The following is a 20,371-nucleotide window of genomic DNA, read 5'->3' as shown; positions in this document are numbered from 1 at the left end:
TTACTTTATATAAGTTACTTTTAATTTACTTTACAATTTATATAAAATGTAACCTTATCTAATTTAAATTTATTTTTATGTACAGAGCCAGAACCAGCTTTTTTCGGTCTTTTGAGATAGTTAACTTCCAGACATGGAGCAAACGCCAAACATTTATATATTTATACTTATGTCAAATAAGGATGCTTTGCAAAAATTTGCGATGATTTGAGGCTGGGAACATATAAAGCCCTAAATTTTGTGCCCCCCCCTCCTGCCCCAAACGTGAGAGCAACAAGTTGATGAAATATTTTTTGTGCTGTTCTCAACTAGACTTATAATCATCGATAAATTTTAAGTTTGATAGTATTATCTTTCAGCGTTCAAAAATATTGACCATATAAAATTTAAACCCCCTCAAATTGAGGGGGGTTTAAACTTTATATGGTCATAATTTTTGAAAGCTAAAATATTTTACTATGAAATTTAAAATTTATTGATTAATATTAGTCTAGTTAAAAACAGTACAAAAAATATTTCATCAACTTGTTGCTCTCACATTTGGGGCAGGGGGGGCACAAAATCTGGGGCTTTTTTGTTCCCAGCCTCCAATCATCGCAATTTTATCTATAGCATCCTTATTTGACATAAGTATAAACATATAAATGTTTGGAGTTTGCTCCATGTCTGGAAGTTAGCTATCTTAAAGACCAAAAAAAGCTAGTTACGGCTCTGATGTAATTTATTTTTAATAAAGATTTGTTATTACTTTTAAAATAAAAAATTCCTACTTAAAAAATATTATTTTATTTGTAAATTTAATTTACATTTGGTAGCATATTACTTTTATGTAATTTACTTTCATATGCAAGTTACTTTATGATATAATTTTTTTTTAATTAGTTACTTTTATAGGTAAATGTAAATTACAGTTTGAGAAACTTTTATATTATGTAATGTAATTTTCAAAAGTAATTAACTTTTAAATAAAAATAAAGTAAAATACTTTTAAATAAAAATTTAAAGTAAAATAGCTTTTTCACGTGACTTCCTTTTACATGTAAAGTAAATTAGTTTTTGATGTAATCTTCTTTTACATAACTTTTTTTTGAAAGTAAAAAGTCTTACTTTAAAAAGTAAAAGTCGTTTCAAAAAAATAAGTTACTCATAGGGAAACGTAAATTTACATAAAACGTTTCAAATTACTTATGTAATTTACTTATTAATAGAATTAACTTACTCGAGTAAGCAAAAAAAAAGTAAGTAAAAGTGCCATCCCTATTGATTAGTATTGATTAATATTGGCAATTTCCATTATAAGAATGTAAAAACCATCTCAAGATGAGTTTTTATTACTAAAAGTGGTTTTTATTAGTTTGAATAAACTTAAAATTATTTTTTTGATTAAAATAATAGTAAAAAAACACCGTTTCAGTTATTTTTAATTAATAGTTGATCCTGAAAAATATTTTATTTTGAAAAATTGAATTCAGAAGATTCTATGAAAAAATCACATAATTTCAAAAATTTTGTGCCAAATTAAATTCCTTTAAGCTGAAGAATTTGAAATATTTCGCAAAAAATATATTCAGCTCATTAAATTCATATTAAGAAGACTAACCGGTAGTAACTTATAACTAATTTCGAATAATATTCTTATAGTTAAAATAGTTATGATTTATTTAACAATAAAATAATTGAACCTGTCATTTTGAAAAGGGCACAAATCCATTTATTTAAACTATTAAAAATTAACAAAACATGGTTTTTAATAAAATAATTTCTACACTACTAGAGAAAATTAACATAAAAGTAGATAAATCAAGAACATATATAACTTGTAACTTTGTAACTTTTATTTTTTATAACAAAATTTAAATCCTACAGAAATTTTTAATTTAAATTTATTAACTAATTGTTAAAAGTTTTGGACTTGTGTCTTTTTTAAAATGACAGGTTCAATTGACAATTCCTCAAAAGTTTTCATAATGAAAAATGAAATCTCAAAAGATTCTATTGCAAATTAAGAGACCTTGTAGAAAAACAGTTGTTTGACTAAAAAAAAAATGAAAATTGTTTTTTAAATAAGTAAATAAGTTTTTAAACGAATTTTATTTTATCAATAAAACCCAGATTGTTTTTTACCACCATGATGGAGTTTAAGAAATTATTTTGAAATGCGAGTACGTAGATGGCTATAAACCAAAGCGAATCCAGAGAAATCATGTTCAACTTTTACGCTGGAGAACGCTGCACCGTAAACTACTTGCGAAATTTCATAGAGCCGATCCCATTTTGTTTTGATTTTTCTTCCAGTAAGCAAGAATGTTGAATTCAACGTCTAATGTCACTCGCGCTTCATTAAGAGCCCATTTTAAAACTAGTTGACGAATATCTTCATCTGATTCTGAAGATGCATTAACAATACCTTGCCTTGTTACTCCTCCAGTATATTCAATGAAACGGCGTAATTTTTCAGCTTCAACATCTTCTGAGTTCATCGGAAGTATCTCTTCAGAAGTATTTGATGAATATGACGCATTTAATTGTATGGATTCTTCTGTTGATGAAGAATTTGACTGTTCTTGTCGAGTGCAAAGTTTTTGATGGATTTTGATCAACTGTGTGATTCCTCTATTCAACAGTTCTGTATTAAACAGTTGATGACCCGATGTAAAGCAAAATCTAGGATCCAGAACTAAAGCAGCAATAAATGCTTCACATTTAAAAAAAACTTGTTCTCGTGTATTAATTGCGTTGGTCAGTAACAAATTTAATCCCAAATCACCTGCTGGAACGTCCTCGATTTCTATTTTCATTTGAATCCATCGAACGTAGAATTCACTCATTGATAATTTTGGTGATTGAAAATCCATCATGGCCGAATGTATTGGTAAAAATGCGTTGAAATATTCATCTATTAAGCTCCGTGATGCATCATTTAACTTTAACTTGTCGTGTCTTATCCTTTGATATGATTCTGCGTTGATATGATTCTGCGTTGGTATGAAAATCTTTTATCATCAAAAAAGTGGAATCCCAACGAGGTGCAATGTCTATACGAGGCTTTTTTAGATTTTTATATGTTTTAATATATGCTACTTTTTTGGATTCAATAGCAACCTTTCTTATATTATTCAATGCATCAAACATTGACGTTACGTCCTTGGCAGCTAGCTGACACACATGTGCGCCACAAAACATGGCTGAACAAAACAATCCTACCGATTTTTCAACGCAAACAGTGTGGGCTTCACTATAATTCCCTTCTTCATTCTCTAAAGCGCCAATATCAATTTCTTCGTCTTCGAAATCTATAAATTCGTCACCATAAATTTCAAGAATTACTTTCATTTGATCTTGTGCATTTTGGAGAATATTTGAAGCCTTCATCATATTCTTTCCCTGATCTGTGTAAGTTGTGTAGATATCATTAGCACATTTTCCAATTTTTCTAATCACATTTTCCAATTGAGCAGCCAAAATTTCGCCAAACTGTCGACCTTCTTGAGTAATTATGCCTAAGGTTCTGTCAACTATTTCCCCGTCCTTGATATATCTGCAACTAACTCCAAACACGTTTCTTCCATATTGCGACGCACTATCAAACATCAACGACATAAGAACATTTTCAGTTTCTTCTCTTATTAGCGAAAAAATATTTTCACATGCATTTTGAATGTAGCGTTTCATGCTGTGACGATTTATAAAAATATTGAATTTTTTGAGTGCATTTTTTACTAAAGACATTTGTCCGATTTCATCAGCTGATGCTAAAGACAAGTTACGGCGCATCATTAATCGAATCATTTCTCCAATTAATTGATTTACATCAACTTCTAGCTTGATTTGTTTAATTAATTCAATTTCATCGTCATTTCGATGCCTTGTAGCTGGAGTAGCTTCAACTAATTCAATTTCGTTGGCTTTTTCTTTGTGTTTTCGAAGAAGGTGATCTTTGAGGTTACTTAATTTGCCTTTGTAAAACTTTTTGCACATTTTACATTTTCCTCCTTCTTTATTTATTTCAAATTGAGTTTTCACTTGTTCATTTAATAAATTATTCTCCATTTTTGACTTTAAATTGTAAGGAAAACTATTTTAAAGTTACGCCAAGGTTAAGATAGCTTCAACTAAACGTAACTTTTCTTGCTTAAATCAGGCTGAGCATTTTCTGAAGATGTTTTGTAAATACCATAATTTGAGAGTTAAACTTACAAAAAATAAATCCTAAATTTTATGTTAAGCTGCTGCGCAAGTTTTGTGAGTACGAAATTAGTAAATTTAGAACTTACACCAAACTTGTGCTAAACTTATGCTTAAAAACGTTTTATGAAAATACTCAAGTATTTAAATAATAGAAAAGCGTACCGTTAACAACAATACCGTTAACAAAAGAATACCGTTAAAATGCAATATTTAAAAACCTAAATTTCAATTTAAAAAACACTTTTCGTACAAATGTTATTAGGGGTATCCCGGACAACATTTTTCATTATCCGACCGGATATTGAATACCCGGATGTTTAAAAATTTTCTGGCCAGATAACCGGATAACGTGATTCAATTCTTAAAATATATATTTTATAATGACAAAAGATTATCGTCATAAACCAAATGGCAAACTTTGTTTGAAAACTTTTCAAAATTAATGATAGCTGTGATTTCAGAGCTATATGCATTCCATGTGGAAATCAGATAAGCAGGGGATTTAATAAATCTGGTCTGAAGTCATTTTGCACAACTTCGCTGTATAATCACGCAAAAAAAAGTTATATTGTAATTTGTATGAAGAGGATAAAAAATTATAACTGAATCTTTTTCAGCTGCACAAAGAAGTTCATAATGTATTAAAATCTGATCAAGTTTCCTTTTGGAAGATGATATTTTCTCTAATCACTCAATTATAGAAAAAAAAAAAAAGACTAAAGTTTTAAATTATGGAAACATGAAGAAAAGTTTCCACTACTAAAAGAGTTAGCACTTAATTTACTATCACGACCTGCATCCTCTGTATTTTCGGAAGATTGTTTTCATTATTTATGAGAAAAAGTAATCAAGGCTGAATATGTTAGTTTCTCTACGTTGAGATAAATGAGTGATAAACTAATATAATTATTGCTCATATTGCGCATTAATTGTTGCGCATTAATTATTGCGCATAATTGATGTAATTATTACGCATATTGCGCATTAATTATTGAGCACATTGCACATTTTAGTAGTATTTTAATAATAATAGGGGAGTGACCTAACACAGGTCCCTTTTTAAAAAAAGATAGAATCAACTAGCTGTAACCAACCAAAAATTACATAAAAATTTTCAGGAAATTTATTCTATGTTCTACAATTTAACATCAGAAAATTAAAAGTATAACTCTGCCTTATGTTAAGAAACAACCGTTGAACACAGAAATGCTAGGAGCCCATTTTTCGTGGAAGTAGCCTTAAAATGGGCCCCTTATATTAATTTCTGAATAAAACCTGATTACTAATAAAAAATTGACTGTAACTGATTTTTTGATGATACATAATCGACTGTTCATTATTCACATTAAAAGTTCACACTCTGAATAGAGAAAAATTGACAATAATTTCAAATATAGTCAAACTAAAAAATCTTAGCTCAATAAAATTTTAAAAGTTTTACTTTTAAATATTCTTTTTACCGAAAATTAACAATAATAAAACTATCTTTCGGATGGTTTACTTAAATGTTTATGGTCAGCTGAACAATATTCTAAAGTCAAGTTTTTATTAATTAATGTCCAAGTAAGAGATTTGGTAGGGGCCTATCTCACCTTTGGGGCTCGTTGTAGACCACTTTCCCTTATTAATAACAATATTAAAAAGAAACCATTACCACTAGATTATTTAAAAGTATAACATATATAACAAAATCCGACCGGATATCCGGTTGGAGAGTTTATCCGGGACACCCTAAATATTATATAAACAACCTAATAATTCTGATATCACATTAAGGAATCACACAATACAGATCAAAATAAGGATCAAGCTCAAAAGAACTCGAATATATTATCAATTAAAAAAGTAACTTTTTTAAATTTATTTTTAAATAAAAGAAAAGCCCAACTTTGAGAGAAATAAAAATTTTTTAAAACTATAAGGTTCCAAAGAAAAGCTCCGTGATATGATATAAGAGATCTTCAAAAATTTATATGCAAATAATGTTTATGAGCGAGATTTTAATTTCTTAGGTCATGTTTTTTGGTTTCATTGCATTTAAATTTGGAAAAGATATAGGAAAAAAGTTTGTTTTACATTGTACATGAAGCAAAAAACATTAATAGTATTTTGTTGATATATATTATGAACATTTATTTCCAATAAAAGAGGTATGGCATGAGTTTAACGGTTTTTAAAGTTTATTAATCGTGCTAGATGCTTCTGTTGCCGATAAGAAGGACCTGATGTTTTTTTTTAATACTACCTCATGCAATATTTGCATAGTTTACATTGCATTGAATAAGCGAGTAAAAAAAGTTGAATTAATGCATTTCTATTTAGAAAATTTGTTACTTTATACAATGCTTCAATATTTTTTAAAACTTTGTGGCATAAAGTATTGATATGACTTTTCCTTTAAAGATTTTCACCAATAAAAACACCAAGGAAATGTATAACTTTTGATTGCTTTATTAGTACAACATTAGACTGCCTAATTTTTGAATCACCAATACATATGACTAGGATGCTTCTAACGAAATAGATATTATTAAACGCTGTAGAAAAAGTATTAAAAAAAGTAGAAAAAACTATTTCCACATTTTGTTTGTGTCATCATCACCATTTATTTGTGTAAAGCAGCACGTGATGTATTTAGATGATTTTATTTCAACTTCTTATGGTCTTGATATATGTTTTTTCAAAGTTCATTTACATCAAAGAAAATAAAAGGATAATAAGTCTGGAAATAAGACAATACTTGTTTCTAGACTTTATACAAAGAGTGTATTTTCAAAATGCAGGATATCCATTTTAGAGAAAACTGACTTTTGTCGATACACAATGATGGCTCATATATTTGGAATAACTATTGTTACTTAATTTATATATGCATAAAGTATATTAGATAGGTTAAGAGTTAAAATATAGGTAAATACAAAATATAGATAGTTTTTGTTTATAAATTAGCATTTGCTTTCAAAATACTGTATATCCAATTACAGCTTATTAGCAAAATGCGAAAAATCCATTTTATAAAGATCTTTCGGAAAGTTTATAAACTTTAAAAGACCTAAATATCTCTTATTAATTAATTTTATTCAAAATATTGCATAACTCAGTATGTTTTATGTTTAGGTAACTATATTTTAATTATAATGTAAATAAAAACAGCTTTCTGTTAAAGCAATATATACTATAAGCAATAATACTATGTTTCAAAATTCACAATTCTGAATTTAAATTTATTTCGGAGAGTTAAAAATGAAACAATAAGCCATAACATTTTTTTAATTTTGCATTCAATATTAAAGTTTAAATAAACTTTTAAATTTAATTGTCTTTTCTGGACAGTGGACTATCAAATCTAGAATTTTGAAGAAGTGTCTCATAAAGTTTGCGTATTGCATTACCTGCACCGACAGTATTTAGTAGACAAAAAACATACTTTTTAAATATTTTTCACATAGTTAAACACTAGGACACTTAGTTTAAAAGTATCCTATATCTTGATCTTCTTAAGTTGGCGATGCGAGGTTAGCTCAGTGTGAAAGCAACAGAGTACTATTTCATGATGGTTGAAATTGATCACTTTTATGGTCCAACTTTTGTTAAACGATTTTATTGTTTTCATAAAATTTTTTTCTGCTTTAAAGTCTAAAGCTGACGAATCCTGGCCATTAACAAAAACATTCCCATGTTGTCTTAAAATGTTTCTGCAGCAGTGGTGTCACTACAGGGGTGCAAAGGTTCAAGTCGCACTGGTTAACATCATCACAACCTGACACAGAGGGGTAGCACCATAATGAATGAAATATAATCATGACAGAACTGCTCGTGTTTGTGTTAATTTGCAGTTGCGTTTGGCCTGACCAATGCATTTAAGGTTTTGAATTTTAGATATTCTTTAATGAAAACACCGCTATTTCTTCATTTTTTACTACTTTCTTCAATTCACAAAAAAATCTTTTGTCAAGATATAAAGATTACTCTGTGTCGTTAGCCCTGTTAGTAAAAGTCTTCAGAGGTGACACCAAAAATTTACCGCAATGGATTATACCAACCACAGCAATGCCACTGCTCCGCAAATAGCAGGTTGTAAAATCTGCTCACTTTTTTTAATATCCTGCTAAACCCTATCAAATAATCTATCTGCTGAAAGATAGTAATATTTTTATTTGGGGAAAATAATGGTGATGAGCGTATTTTTAAATTATTGCTTTTTCAAGGAAAGGAGCATCAACTTTATGTGTATTTTTTGCTTTATCAATAGCAGGCACCTGAAAATAGAGAAAGAATTGATGCATTGGAAAATGCATCAAATTTTTTACAACATCTCTCGTATCTTCTAAGGCAAACAATTTTTTATTTCCGCCTCAATTTTCAAACCAGTTTGGGAATAACAGACAATCAACATGAAATAAATTTAATTGTCTGTTATTCCCTAAAAAGATTCGCATACCGGGTTTTGAAAATAAACTCTTCAAATTGTTAAAATTAAAAAAATATGGTATCTTAAGCATGTTTAGAGAAGTTTAAAGAATTACGCTATTTTTTATATTGCAGCTTGCAGGTGCTCTATTTTTCAGACAGTAATTGCACAAAGAAAACAAAGTTCCTATTAAGAAACATACATTTCTTTGATTAGAAAACAATCGCCTAACGTGCATTGGATCTTTTGATTTGCAAAAATTATAAGTATCTGAGTACGTGCTCAAAAAATACAAAATAATTCCTTTATTAGTTCTAAATCTAGTGCGTTTAGCTCATTGCAGCCTGATGGTGTCTTCATCAACATCGAGGTTTTTAAATAATTATGAGACAATTATTGAGGATGAGAAACTTAAACCTGGTGACTACATATATAATCACTGATAGTTGACTTCATTCATTTGCAAATGTGAAAAAAAATTACAAAGACCTCAATAATCCTAAGATTTGGAGTATCGCTTTAAGCAAAGGTTTTGCTTAACGTAAGCTAATTCATTGAATTAAATACATTTTTAGTGATTGATAATAACAAACTTGCTAAGGAGAGGTATTGAACCATGGAAGAGCTTAAAGTTGAGAGTTCGAAAATTGATAATAATTATTTAACAGGTCTTTTCTTTAACGGCCAATGTGGTAAAATAACTTTAACAGAAAAGAAGCTTGATAAATGCTATTAAAGAAAACTTATAGAGGAGTTATGATGTACTAGTTTCTGAAAAAGTGTACCTTTGGTGAAAGTATTTGCCCGGAGGTTAAAATCACGAGTACAAACAGCTACAAATAGTGGGGAGCTGTATGAATAATTGCCGATAAAATATTGTCTCAGCCGAAAGTAATAAAAAACGCCTTGTTACTGAGACTGTTTTTTTGTTGTTGAATTTTTGTTTTGTTGAAACTAACCTTCTACTAAAGTTTTTATCTGTGATAAAGGTTAATATTTGTCAAAATAAGAAATCATCAATCAAAACACTTAATAGAAATTTTTGTCCTGAAATGCAAAATCTATTAACACCAGAAAAGACATCAAGCTCAAAAAAAGTCTGAAATTTTTCAACGTGTTTTTATTGTATAAATAAGAAAATGATAATAAAGAAAACTGTGTACGTTAAATTTTCTAAATAGTAAGCGTAACAAAATAATATAATGATTTCCACTTATTTTAATGTCTCTAGTTATGGAAGCCTATTAAAACTTACTAAATCAAAATAAAAGTTTTAAATGGTGGTTACTGATTTTTATAGTGATAGATCATGTCCATGTATATAATATCCAAAGATTTTTGCTTTGATTGGCATCGTTTTTGATAGTTACTTTTTTACTTTTTTTATGCAAGGAACTGCTGTTTGTGTTCACTTTGTCTTTGACCTGCTAATCCTTAAGAACAAGTGAAGTTTTTTTTTATTGTAAATTATTTTACCATATCTTCTATTTTGACTTTTTTTAATTTAAAGTTAAAATAATGAGTAAAAACAAAATGTTTGCTAGTAAAGTAGGTGAAAAGTTTTCGAAACTTGCATTAGCTAAAAAATCTTTAAAAAAAAATACTGCCTTCCCAGAAATTTTATTAATGTATAACTAAAACCTTTTATCAAAGTATATATAAAAATTAGTTGACACTTTCTCAAACATTTTAAAAACATTCTGAAAACATTCTGAAAACATTCTGAAATTATTCTGAAAACATTCTGAAAACTAAATCACTGCAAATATAAATAGTTTTTAAGCAACAAATTTTTAAGGAAAATTTATATTTATTAATAACTTATTTATACTTATTAATAACTAATTTTTTTTAAGAAATATTGTAGATAGGGATCAATACAGATGATGTATAACTGATTGATATACTGATGCTATATAGCAAGATGTGTAGCTTTTTTTTTTTTTTTTTTTGTTATTCACCTCTTCAAGGCCAAGAAGGCCACTACAGATGAGGAGGCTACTTAATAGTGGTTATAACCCTCTCTCAACTCTATAACTCCGAAACACGAACCTCGTCGAACAAGGCCGCTGCGCGGAGAAACAAGTTGAGCGCGGTACTACCAGGGACGTGGTGGGGATCGAACTCCGAACCTCTCGCTTATGATTTCTCGCTTATTTCACCTGATTTCTCGCTTATTATTATTTAAGAACTTTATACAATTTTAATTTTCAAAGTTTAAAAACTTTTAATTTTTCAAAACTTACTTTCTTACCTTAAATTTGCATCCAATATTCAAATATTGACATGGAATAATTGTATTAGCGCAACTATCAGTAATATGGAATGACATCTATAAAAAATGTTTAAACGACGTTTAAAAGACGTATTAAAGACGTGTTAAAGATGTCTTGTTGTAAAATAGACGTTGTTTAGACATTTTTAACGTATCAAGTGTTACTTGGGTAAAATAGGATACTTTTTATATTATACAGCTATTTAGATTTTAAATCAAACCTCTTTACGCATAATTTCTATACCACATTGATTTACACAACAAAGAGGTAAACATTCGCATTTTTCTTCATGAATCTAAATGTAAATTTACGAGAAAATTTAATTTTTACTTTAGTTTTATTAAACTTAACATTTTTTTAGCACGTTCACCAATAAACATTATCATCATCATTACCATCATTATCATAAGGGCCGTCCCAAGGAGACGAGTCCAGGGTGTCTAAACCCTTCCTCCCCTCCTTCAACAAAAATTACATTCAAAAATAAGTAGGCAAATTTGTACACTGGAGTCGGGAAATAATAGCCAACAAGGATCTTTTTTTTGTTAACATCTTGGTCAGAAATATGTCTTTTCTAGGCCTCAATTGGCAAAAAACAAACCTGTCAAGCCCTCTACCCACCCCCACCCCACTTCTTATCAAAAACGTTTTGGGAACCCAGCTGGCACACTTAATTTGGGCCAACGTATGAAAATACATTGCGAATGTTGGCTAATTTCTCCGATGCAACTACAACGTTGATCCAATGTTAGTTTTATAATATTTATATTAATGAAAACCTTAATAACAACGTGATTAAAAATAGTTAGGAAAATTACATTGGTCCAACGAATGTAAAAATATCGCAAAAGTTGGTTGATTTTCCAATCTAAACCCAACGTTGATCCAATGGATAGGGATTAACGTTGATAAAATATGTATAACCCTATATTAATCCATTGTATATAGATTAACGTTGATCCAATGTCTATAACTCAACGTTAATCCAACGTGTATGGATAAACGTTGGATTAAGATTGGATCAACGTTGCTTCGTATACATTGGAATAACGTTAAGTTATATACAGTGGATCAACGTTGTGTTTTCATCGAGAAAGAGCAGATATACAAATATATATTCGTATAATTTATAAGAATTATTTTTCACCTAAATATTTCTGTTAAATATGGAAATATAATTTGCTTTTATGTTTTTTTTTTCTGACATGACAAATGATCAAGCCACAAGCAAAACAAACATGAATAATGATTATTTATTCAGATGCCCCTAAATTTCTCATCACAGCATTAAATTAATAAAAAGAAAAAATGTTGACTCGTCAAAATCGATGATATATGTGCATGTTTATGAATATACCATCCTTAGCTTCGTCTTCCTGAGGTCTTTTCTTATCATTCTCTAATATTTGTTGCACATCACTGGGCATAACATCAAAAAAAACAGGCATAATATTCTCTTTTCTACTTCTTTGGTGTTTTGCCATTTTTGAAGAGAAATAAATTTTTTGTGCTTAGCTAGCAATTCACTCATTTTCTTCGGTACTTTGTCCACTCAAGATGTTGGAACTCCAGCTTTTTCGTGAATAGCAGTGACCTTTTTAACAAAACACTGACAATTTTTCTCACAAATAAGCTTGACATCATGAGAGAATCCACCGCAGAGAAGGATTTTATATTTAAACTTGGGATTTTCATTCATTAAAAAATAATAATACTCCAAAATGTCTTTGTTAGTAGGGAGTTGATTGTCATTCAACTTGTCACTCTTAGACGAAATATTTCTTTCTTTTTTCTGGTTTTAGCCATTCTGTTCAATAAGTTTACTCTCTGCATTTGAGTCAAATATAATAGACAACAAAAATAGACAGAAGTTTATAAGTGTCCTTTCATTTACAGAATTATAAAGTGTTCTTTCACTTAAAAAGATAAAGTTTCTCAAATTTCAAAAAATATTGTTCTATCACTACTTTGAAGCACTTTTGATAAACCTTCAGTTAAGCGGCGTAAAATAAAATTAATATTTTGCTTTTAAAACGTTTCAGACGTTTAAAAGACGATGCAATGAGGCAAAAAAAATTTTTGTTTTACGCTAATTAACTGAAGGATTACCGATGCAACTAACCCCAGGCCCCACCAACCACCTAACCACCAGGCCGAGAAAATGCATTGTTCCAAATAACCCACCTTCCCAAACCCTCACTTTAGAATTTGCTCACCACATATAGATTGTAGTATTCCCCCACCCCCTCCCCCTCCCTAATTTATATAACACGCGATATTATAGGCATTTCTACAAGTTTCAAATCTTGTCACTTCGGAAATTTCTAACGAACGGTTTTATTCAAACTGCTCCAATTTTTTTTATAACTAATTGGGGTTAATAGTACATGGTTCAACATAACATTAGCTTGTATCTTTCAAACTATGACTACACAAGTAAAAATAGGCTTTTTTCATCCAAAAGCCTTGATTTTTGAAACTTAAGTGGCTTGTGTAGTCACAAAAATAAAGTTTGAGTTCTAAAACTTTATATATCTCATTTTCTCACATATACGCAGCAGAAAAATAATAGAAATAGTCAAAATAAAATGTGACTCTGAAAACGGGACACACTAATATATATATATATATATATATATATATATATATATATATATATATATATATATATATATATATATATATATATATATATATATATATATATATATATATGTATATATATATACATATACCGTCAAACGGGGTGACTTTGATAGGTTTTTGAGCATTTTTGCAAATAAACTCTTTCGTATAAATCTTTTTTTTTGAATTTTATTTTTTCGATATAACATTATACCTTTTCTTTAAAGAATTCCATTGAATAGAAATTTTTTTTTTTGGTTCTAATACATATTTTTTTGTAAGTCAAAAATGTTATCAATCTTAAACCTTCGTTGGGGGTGACTTTGATAGTTTATTATTTCTTAAAAGCTTTTTAATTAAGCCATCTTCACAAGTGCCATTAATACTTTTTTTTGGAGTTGTACTAAATTTCAACACAATTTACAAATACATTTTTAAGATTTTACTGGCTAAATTATAAATTTAGACAACAAGATTGGTTATCGAATATATCCACGAAATGGACAAAGAAACAAAAAACAATTTGGTGTTAATATGCTATACATAACAATATAATATATCAATAGCGACATTAGGGTAATTGTAATTAAAGTACTAATTGTATATAAATATTAAGTACAAATGTACTTTACTTGTTTAACTCCATTTAAAATAAGAAAAGGATACCAAAACAAAAAAGCCCAAAAATCACATTTTCTGAAGATTTTACAACAACTGGTGTTAAAACCGAACCAGGAATTAGTTGTTCTGTGTAGTACCTCTAAACTGCTGGAGGGTACTAATTAGTAAAATAAATGTTTGAAAGACAAAGTGTTAATTTTTTTAAATGAAAAGTTATGAGTTCAATCATTAGGTGAATATTTCTGACATCTTCTGATAATGTATCCGATTCACTTCTTATAATGTATCCGATTTTATCAATATTTTTTACATTTGCAAACTCTAGTTGATAACTATTATTTATCTTCGGTGGTTAAAGATGTTGCAATACACTCGAAAAATGTACCGCAAAAACGATGTCTTCTGCAACAGGATAATTAAACAGATTTTTGGATCCTTCTACTTACCTTAGAAACCTCATATAAAGAGTTTTGGGTGTTGGTAAAACCTCAACAACCTGTCCAATGAACTTCAACTTCACACATTTTTTAGTTTTTCCTGGGTATCAACAACATACCAACTCCCTATAGTTAGAAAACAACATGCCAACTCCCTGAATCAACGCTTAAATGTTCTAGAGTCGAACCAACCAGATTTAGAACTGTCGAATATAGTTCCAGGTGGGCTACCATATGTCCACTCTATGTAGCAGTTTGCAGCTTTATAAACAACCATGGGAGAAAGAAACTGACCAGCTGCACTCCCACAGTACATAATACTAATAGCTCCTTTAGAATGCTGCATTTTTTTTGTCTCATCATAGTTGAATATATTGGTATTAGGAATATCTTGAAGTGTAATGGAAAACTCGTTGAAATATGAACAGACTGAATTTCAATCAATTTCAGCTCTTGCTGGTTTTATGTTGTCAGCAATTTGAGCAGTCAGATTATTGCAAACAATGAAGGATTTTACCCAATCAGGGCCAGGCAAGTTATTTTTAAATTTTAAATCAGTAACACCCATTCTGTATAGATAGTCTTTTACTAAAAGACGTATATCCAACTTATCCAAAGGTAACTTCCACTTTGTCAGGATGCTAATAACTTGTACAATCTTTTCTCTGGTATTGGACTGTAATCTGGTCTGCCCTCCAAAGTTTTTCATGTCTTACTTTACTCTTATTGTACAGAGTACCATATGGTATACCAAATAACTTGGATGCCTTAAAAATCGATATTCTGTTAGTTGAGATATCTAACAAGGCATTTTGCATGGCTTCTGCTGGGTACAATGCATAGGACCGATTACCTGGTTTACGTTTAAAAGCTCTCATGAATTCTTCTGCAATTCTTTATGTGATATTTTGTCTTAGTGTTTTTTTTAACTAGAAATAATCGTTTGAAACATTAAATAATCACAACAAGATTGAAATATCAAATAATGAAAATTATATCAAAAAGTAATTGGGAGTAATCAAAAATGAGTGGTATATTACAGTGGTATAATAACTGGAATATACTACTTGAACATCTAAGTATAGATTTTTAGAAAATAATTTATTCCAAAAAATTAAAATCATATGTTTTTTGACATTTTTTTGGTACATGTAAAAATCGTTTTTTGTTGCTTAAGCCATGTTAATCCCAACACATTTGCACAAGTTAGAATCACTTTACAATCCTTAAAATTATAAAAATATAAGCAGAATATAATAACGTACTCAAAAAAAAAATAAAGTTTCTAATTTTGCAATTACATCTCCAAATCAAAACTTTTGTAACTAACAAAAAAAATTATCAAAGTCACCGCTCGTAGCAAAATTATACGGTATATATATATATATATATATATATATATATATATATATATATATATATATATATATATATATATATATATATATATATATATATATATATATATATATATATATATATATATATATATATATATATATATATATACAGTATGCAAAAAAAAAAATTCGTACATTTACATCGTAATTTTATAAACAGCATCAAAAAAATGAGTTGTCCGTTAAAATATTTGAAAGTTTTTTTTAGATATCTTATAAAGTATTGTTTTAAGAATTTATTTGTGTATTGGTGAAAATGATTGCTTTTCAAGCCGTTTGAATTTTACACAATTGATCTAATGATGCATAAAATTGACTGCAAAAAAAAAAATTGTACAGTTTAAGAATAATGTCAAAGTGATCAAATTCCATGAAAATTAGTATCGAATGAGGCCTCCTTTAGCTTTGATGGCCTCATCTAGATGATTTGGCATGGAGTTGATCAAATTTTGGGTCTCTTCTGTTGTTATATTATCCCATGGCCTCATTATAGCTTCTTTCAAGTTGTCTTTGCGTCTAAATGCTTGTTTACCAATTTTTCTGTCCAAAAAACACCACCAATTTTTTATTGGATTCAAGTCTAGACTTTGAATTGGCCATTCTAAAACATTGATGTTATTTATGTCAATGTATATCTTCGTTTTCTTAGCGGTATGTTTTGGATTGTTATCCTGTTGGAATATGAAATCGCTTCCCATTCTCAATTTTTAAGTATATAGTTGCATGTTAGCTTTGAGAATTTCACAATATACCGAAGCATCCATTTTGTCATCAATAAATAAAAATTTTCCCTCTTCTTTTCAACTCATACTACCTCAAACCATCACATTTCCTCCTTCATGCATTACACTACATCACAAACAACTCAATTTATAAGCTTCTCCTTTTTTCATTACACTTTTTTGACTCCATCCTATGAGACAAGATTGCATTTTGACTCATCTGGCCACAAAATTTTTTTCAAATATGATATCAGCATTTTTAAGTATTTCAATGCAAATTTCAATCAACGTTTCATTTGTTTAGAAGTTAAAAAAGGTTTATTTCGAACCACTCTACCTGTATATCTTTGTTCTCTTATACAATTTCGATTGTTTGAGGAGTCACTGTGACATTATGATCTTCTTGAATTTTTAAAACTAATTTAGCTTTATAACAAATCTAATTTTCTTCACATTAATGATGACATTAATGATATTTTGATTAATTGCACTAGTGGTCCTGCATTTTCGTCCACTACCAGCCACACTAGCAACCGCTCCAAACAGATTATGCTTCTAAACAATTGAAAAAATGAAGTTATGCTATGACACAAATAACATCAGTGTTTTGGAATGACCATTTTAAAGTCTGGACTTGAATCCAATAGAAAATTGGTGGTGTTTTTTGGACAGAAAAATTGGTAAACTAGCATTTAGATGCAAAGACAACTTGAAAGAAGCTATAATGAGGGCATGGGATAATATAACAACAAAAGAGATCCAAAATTTGATCAACTCAATGCCAAATCACCTAGATGAGGCCATCAAGGCTAAAGGAGGCACCACTTGATACTAATTACCATGAAATTTGATCAATTTGACATTATTTTTAAACTGCACAATTACTTTTTTTGCAGCCAATTTTATGCATCATTAGATCAATTCTGTAAAATTCAAAAGGTTTGAGAAGCAATCATTTTCACCAATACACAAATAAATTCTTAAAACAATACTTGATAAAATATCTAAAAATAACTTTCAAATATTTTAACAGACAACTCGTTGTGTCATTTTGACAACATTTGATGCAATCTTTGAAATTATGATTTTTTTGTAAGTGTACAATTAGTTTTTTGCATACTGTAAATATATATATATATATATATATATATATATATATATATATATATATATATATATATATATATATATATATATATATATATATATATATATATATATATATATATATATATATATATTTATATATATATATATATATATATATATATATATATATATATATATAAATATAATCCATAATCTCAAACATTATTATTAGCAAAAGAGAAAGGTTAACTGCAGTTCGTGCAATATTATTATTTTTTGATCTCCTTTTTATTTTCACAACAATATATAAACTTGTCAAAAATGAAGTTACAAAATAATTTTATTCAACTGAAATATACTAACTGTAGATATATATTTAAGAAATACATTAAAATAAACCACATACGCATATTTGTAGAACCTAATATAAGCTAAAAAATTTAAAAAGCGTATGAAAAGTAGGGCATTTCCATTTTTACCATTTAAAATTGGTATAGATGTGGAAAATTCTCTAACAAAAACTAAGAATAATGGCGTAAATATTTCTTAATTAAAATGGTTAATTGATTAGGGCGAGGTAATTTAAATGTTCTTTTTATAAAAAAAATAAATATTACAATTTTAACTAATTATGTTTATATCGCGCAGTACGGAAAAGTAAAACAAACTTCTATTCCCATGATGTAAACAAACCACCATAATGGTAGTAATTTTTTTTTTAAATAGAAAAAAGTTAAACTTTGTTTTATATTGCCAACAATTTTTGTTGCAGTCAATATTCATATATATATATATATATATATATATTATATATATATATATATATATATATATATATATATATATATATATATATATATATATATATATATATATATATATATATATATATATATATATATATACACACATATATGACAATATTTCAAAATCAGCAGTTTTTATAGCTTTTATGTTTAGTAAATATCTTTATTTAAACATGTGTATAGTAATACATTTCTTGCTGTTTTGTATTATAATCAGCAAAATATTCATAATTTATAAAAGTAGTATAATTATATTATATATGTTTTTTATTATAGTTAACAATTTTATTTTCAATTATAATATTAAAAATAATGATCTACAATTTCTACAATTAGTATTAAGTGCATTGATCTAACTGTAACTAAATAAGAAATAAAATATTGTATTTTAAAATATGTAACTGCATCTTGTTTTTAAATAGATAATAAATAAAATGGGAAAAGCTGCTAAGTCCCTTGAAAGTAGAACTCGCTGCACAAGTTCTCGGTATGCAGGACTACCAAATGATCTTCCAGTTAGCGACCTTCCCACATTTAAACAAGTTATACAGTTCAGCTACAAGTTCAATAAACAACTCACTGCCAAAAAAATAACTGAACAAAAAATTTTTTCTCAAATAAGCATTAAACTTGTTGAGCTATGGAGAAAAATAAACTCTAAACTCCTCTTGATCCACGAGAGAAGTATACACAAAAAACTTGAGTTACTTTTTAAAAAAGTTTTGTGTGCTGAACATAAAAAATCAAAAGGGAACAAATCTAGCAAAAAGTATTTGGAGAAGAATTTTAATTCATTGTTTAACTTGTCTGCTTGTAATTGTGAAATGCCTGTTGCTAATTGTGATGACAGGTATAATAAGAACTTTTTCATTGATTTTTAAATTTAAATAAAATTTTTATTAACTTATTTTAAATTTTTGGCATATTTATTCTAAAATTTAAATAATATTTAAGAACTTAATTAAATTGTTTCTGCAGACTGGTTAGATGTGATATTAAAGATTGTTAAAAAAAGCATATATTGTGCACTTGTGATGAAGAAAAAAAGGTATTTAGAATCTAAATGGTAAAACTACAAAAGTCAATTTTTTAAGGACATTTATTACAGCAAAAAATATTTTATTAGTAGTGTTTACTATTTTTTTTATTTAGGTACCAGTGAATGAAAGGGAGTATCTAAAAGACCAAAGAGCTAAAAAGGGTGGAAATGGGTCATTTCAGATTGGCAAAATTGATCAAAAAGGACTAATCAAGTTAAAGAATAAACAAGTATTTAGAACATTGTTTAAACAAGAGTTTTGTGTGGAATGTCTTGAAGAATCAAATTTAGTGGTAAATAAGCATATGTATATTTGTTATTAGTGATTCGTAAGTACAATTAAATATTTAGAAAGAAGTGTCTTAAATTGGTACTTAAATTGGTACTTAAATTGGTTTAACCAGTGCTATTGGGCTAGCATAACTGATATCTGGTATATATATAACTGCAAGTATATTGTTTAATTCAAGTTTATATAATTTTTGTTTAGTGTGATAATCCTTGTTCTGATGGTAATGATTGTGATGACGGTGAAAGTAACAATGATTGAGATGTTTATGAAGAGATTTATACTTTATTTAATTACAAACACTTGTATAACTTTGCAAAAGCAGTATTACGTTATGGAATTAGTAACAATGCTGCGGCTCATTTAGGTACACGACTACTCATTGACTATGACATAGTAACAGCTGCTGAAAGAACTAATACCATTACAGAAAAGAACGTTTATAGGAAGAAGTTTAGAATAGGAGAG

The 20,371-nt window shown here is 28.2% G+C and overlaps 1 protein-coding gene across 5 annotated transcripts in view; it reads right to left on the bottom strand.

The window, feature by feature from the left end:
* Nucleotides 1-20,371, bottom strand: part of LOC136083885 (TNF receptor-associated factor 3-like) — a 105,055-nt gene that overhangs the window by 58,539 nt on the left and 26,145 nt on the right. For all 5 annotated transcript variants that reach the window (XM_065803804.1, XM_065803802.1, XM_065803800.1 and 2 more), the window contains 2 exons: nt 11,096-11,170; nt 10,854-10,931 (listed from right to left, as the gene is read on the bottom strand). In XM_065803804.1, coding sequence (XP_065659876.1) covers nt 10,854-10,931; nt 11,096-11,170 — 153 coding nt within the window. The remainder of the gene's footprint in view (nt 1-10,853; nt 10,932-11,095; nt 11,171-20,371) is intronic.

Source organism: Hydra vulgaris, chromosome 08, assembly GCF_038396675.1.
Source record: "Hydra vulgaris chromosome 08, alternate assembly HydraT2T_AEP".
Classification (NCBI taxonomy): domain Eukaryota; kingdom Metazoa; phylum Cnidaria; class Hydrozoa; order Anthoathecata; family Hydridae; genus Hydra; species Hydra vulgaris.
This window is presented reverse-complemented; position numbering and strand designations above follow the sequence as displayed.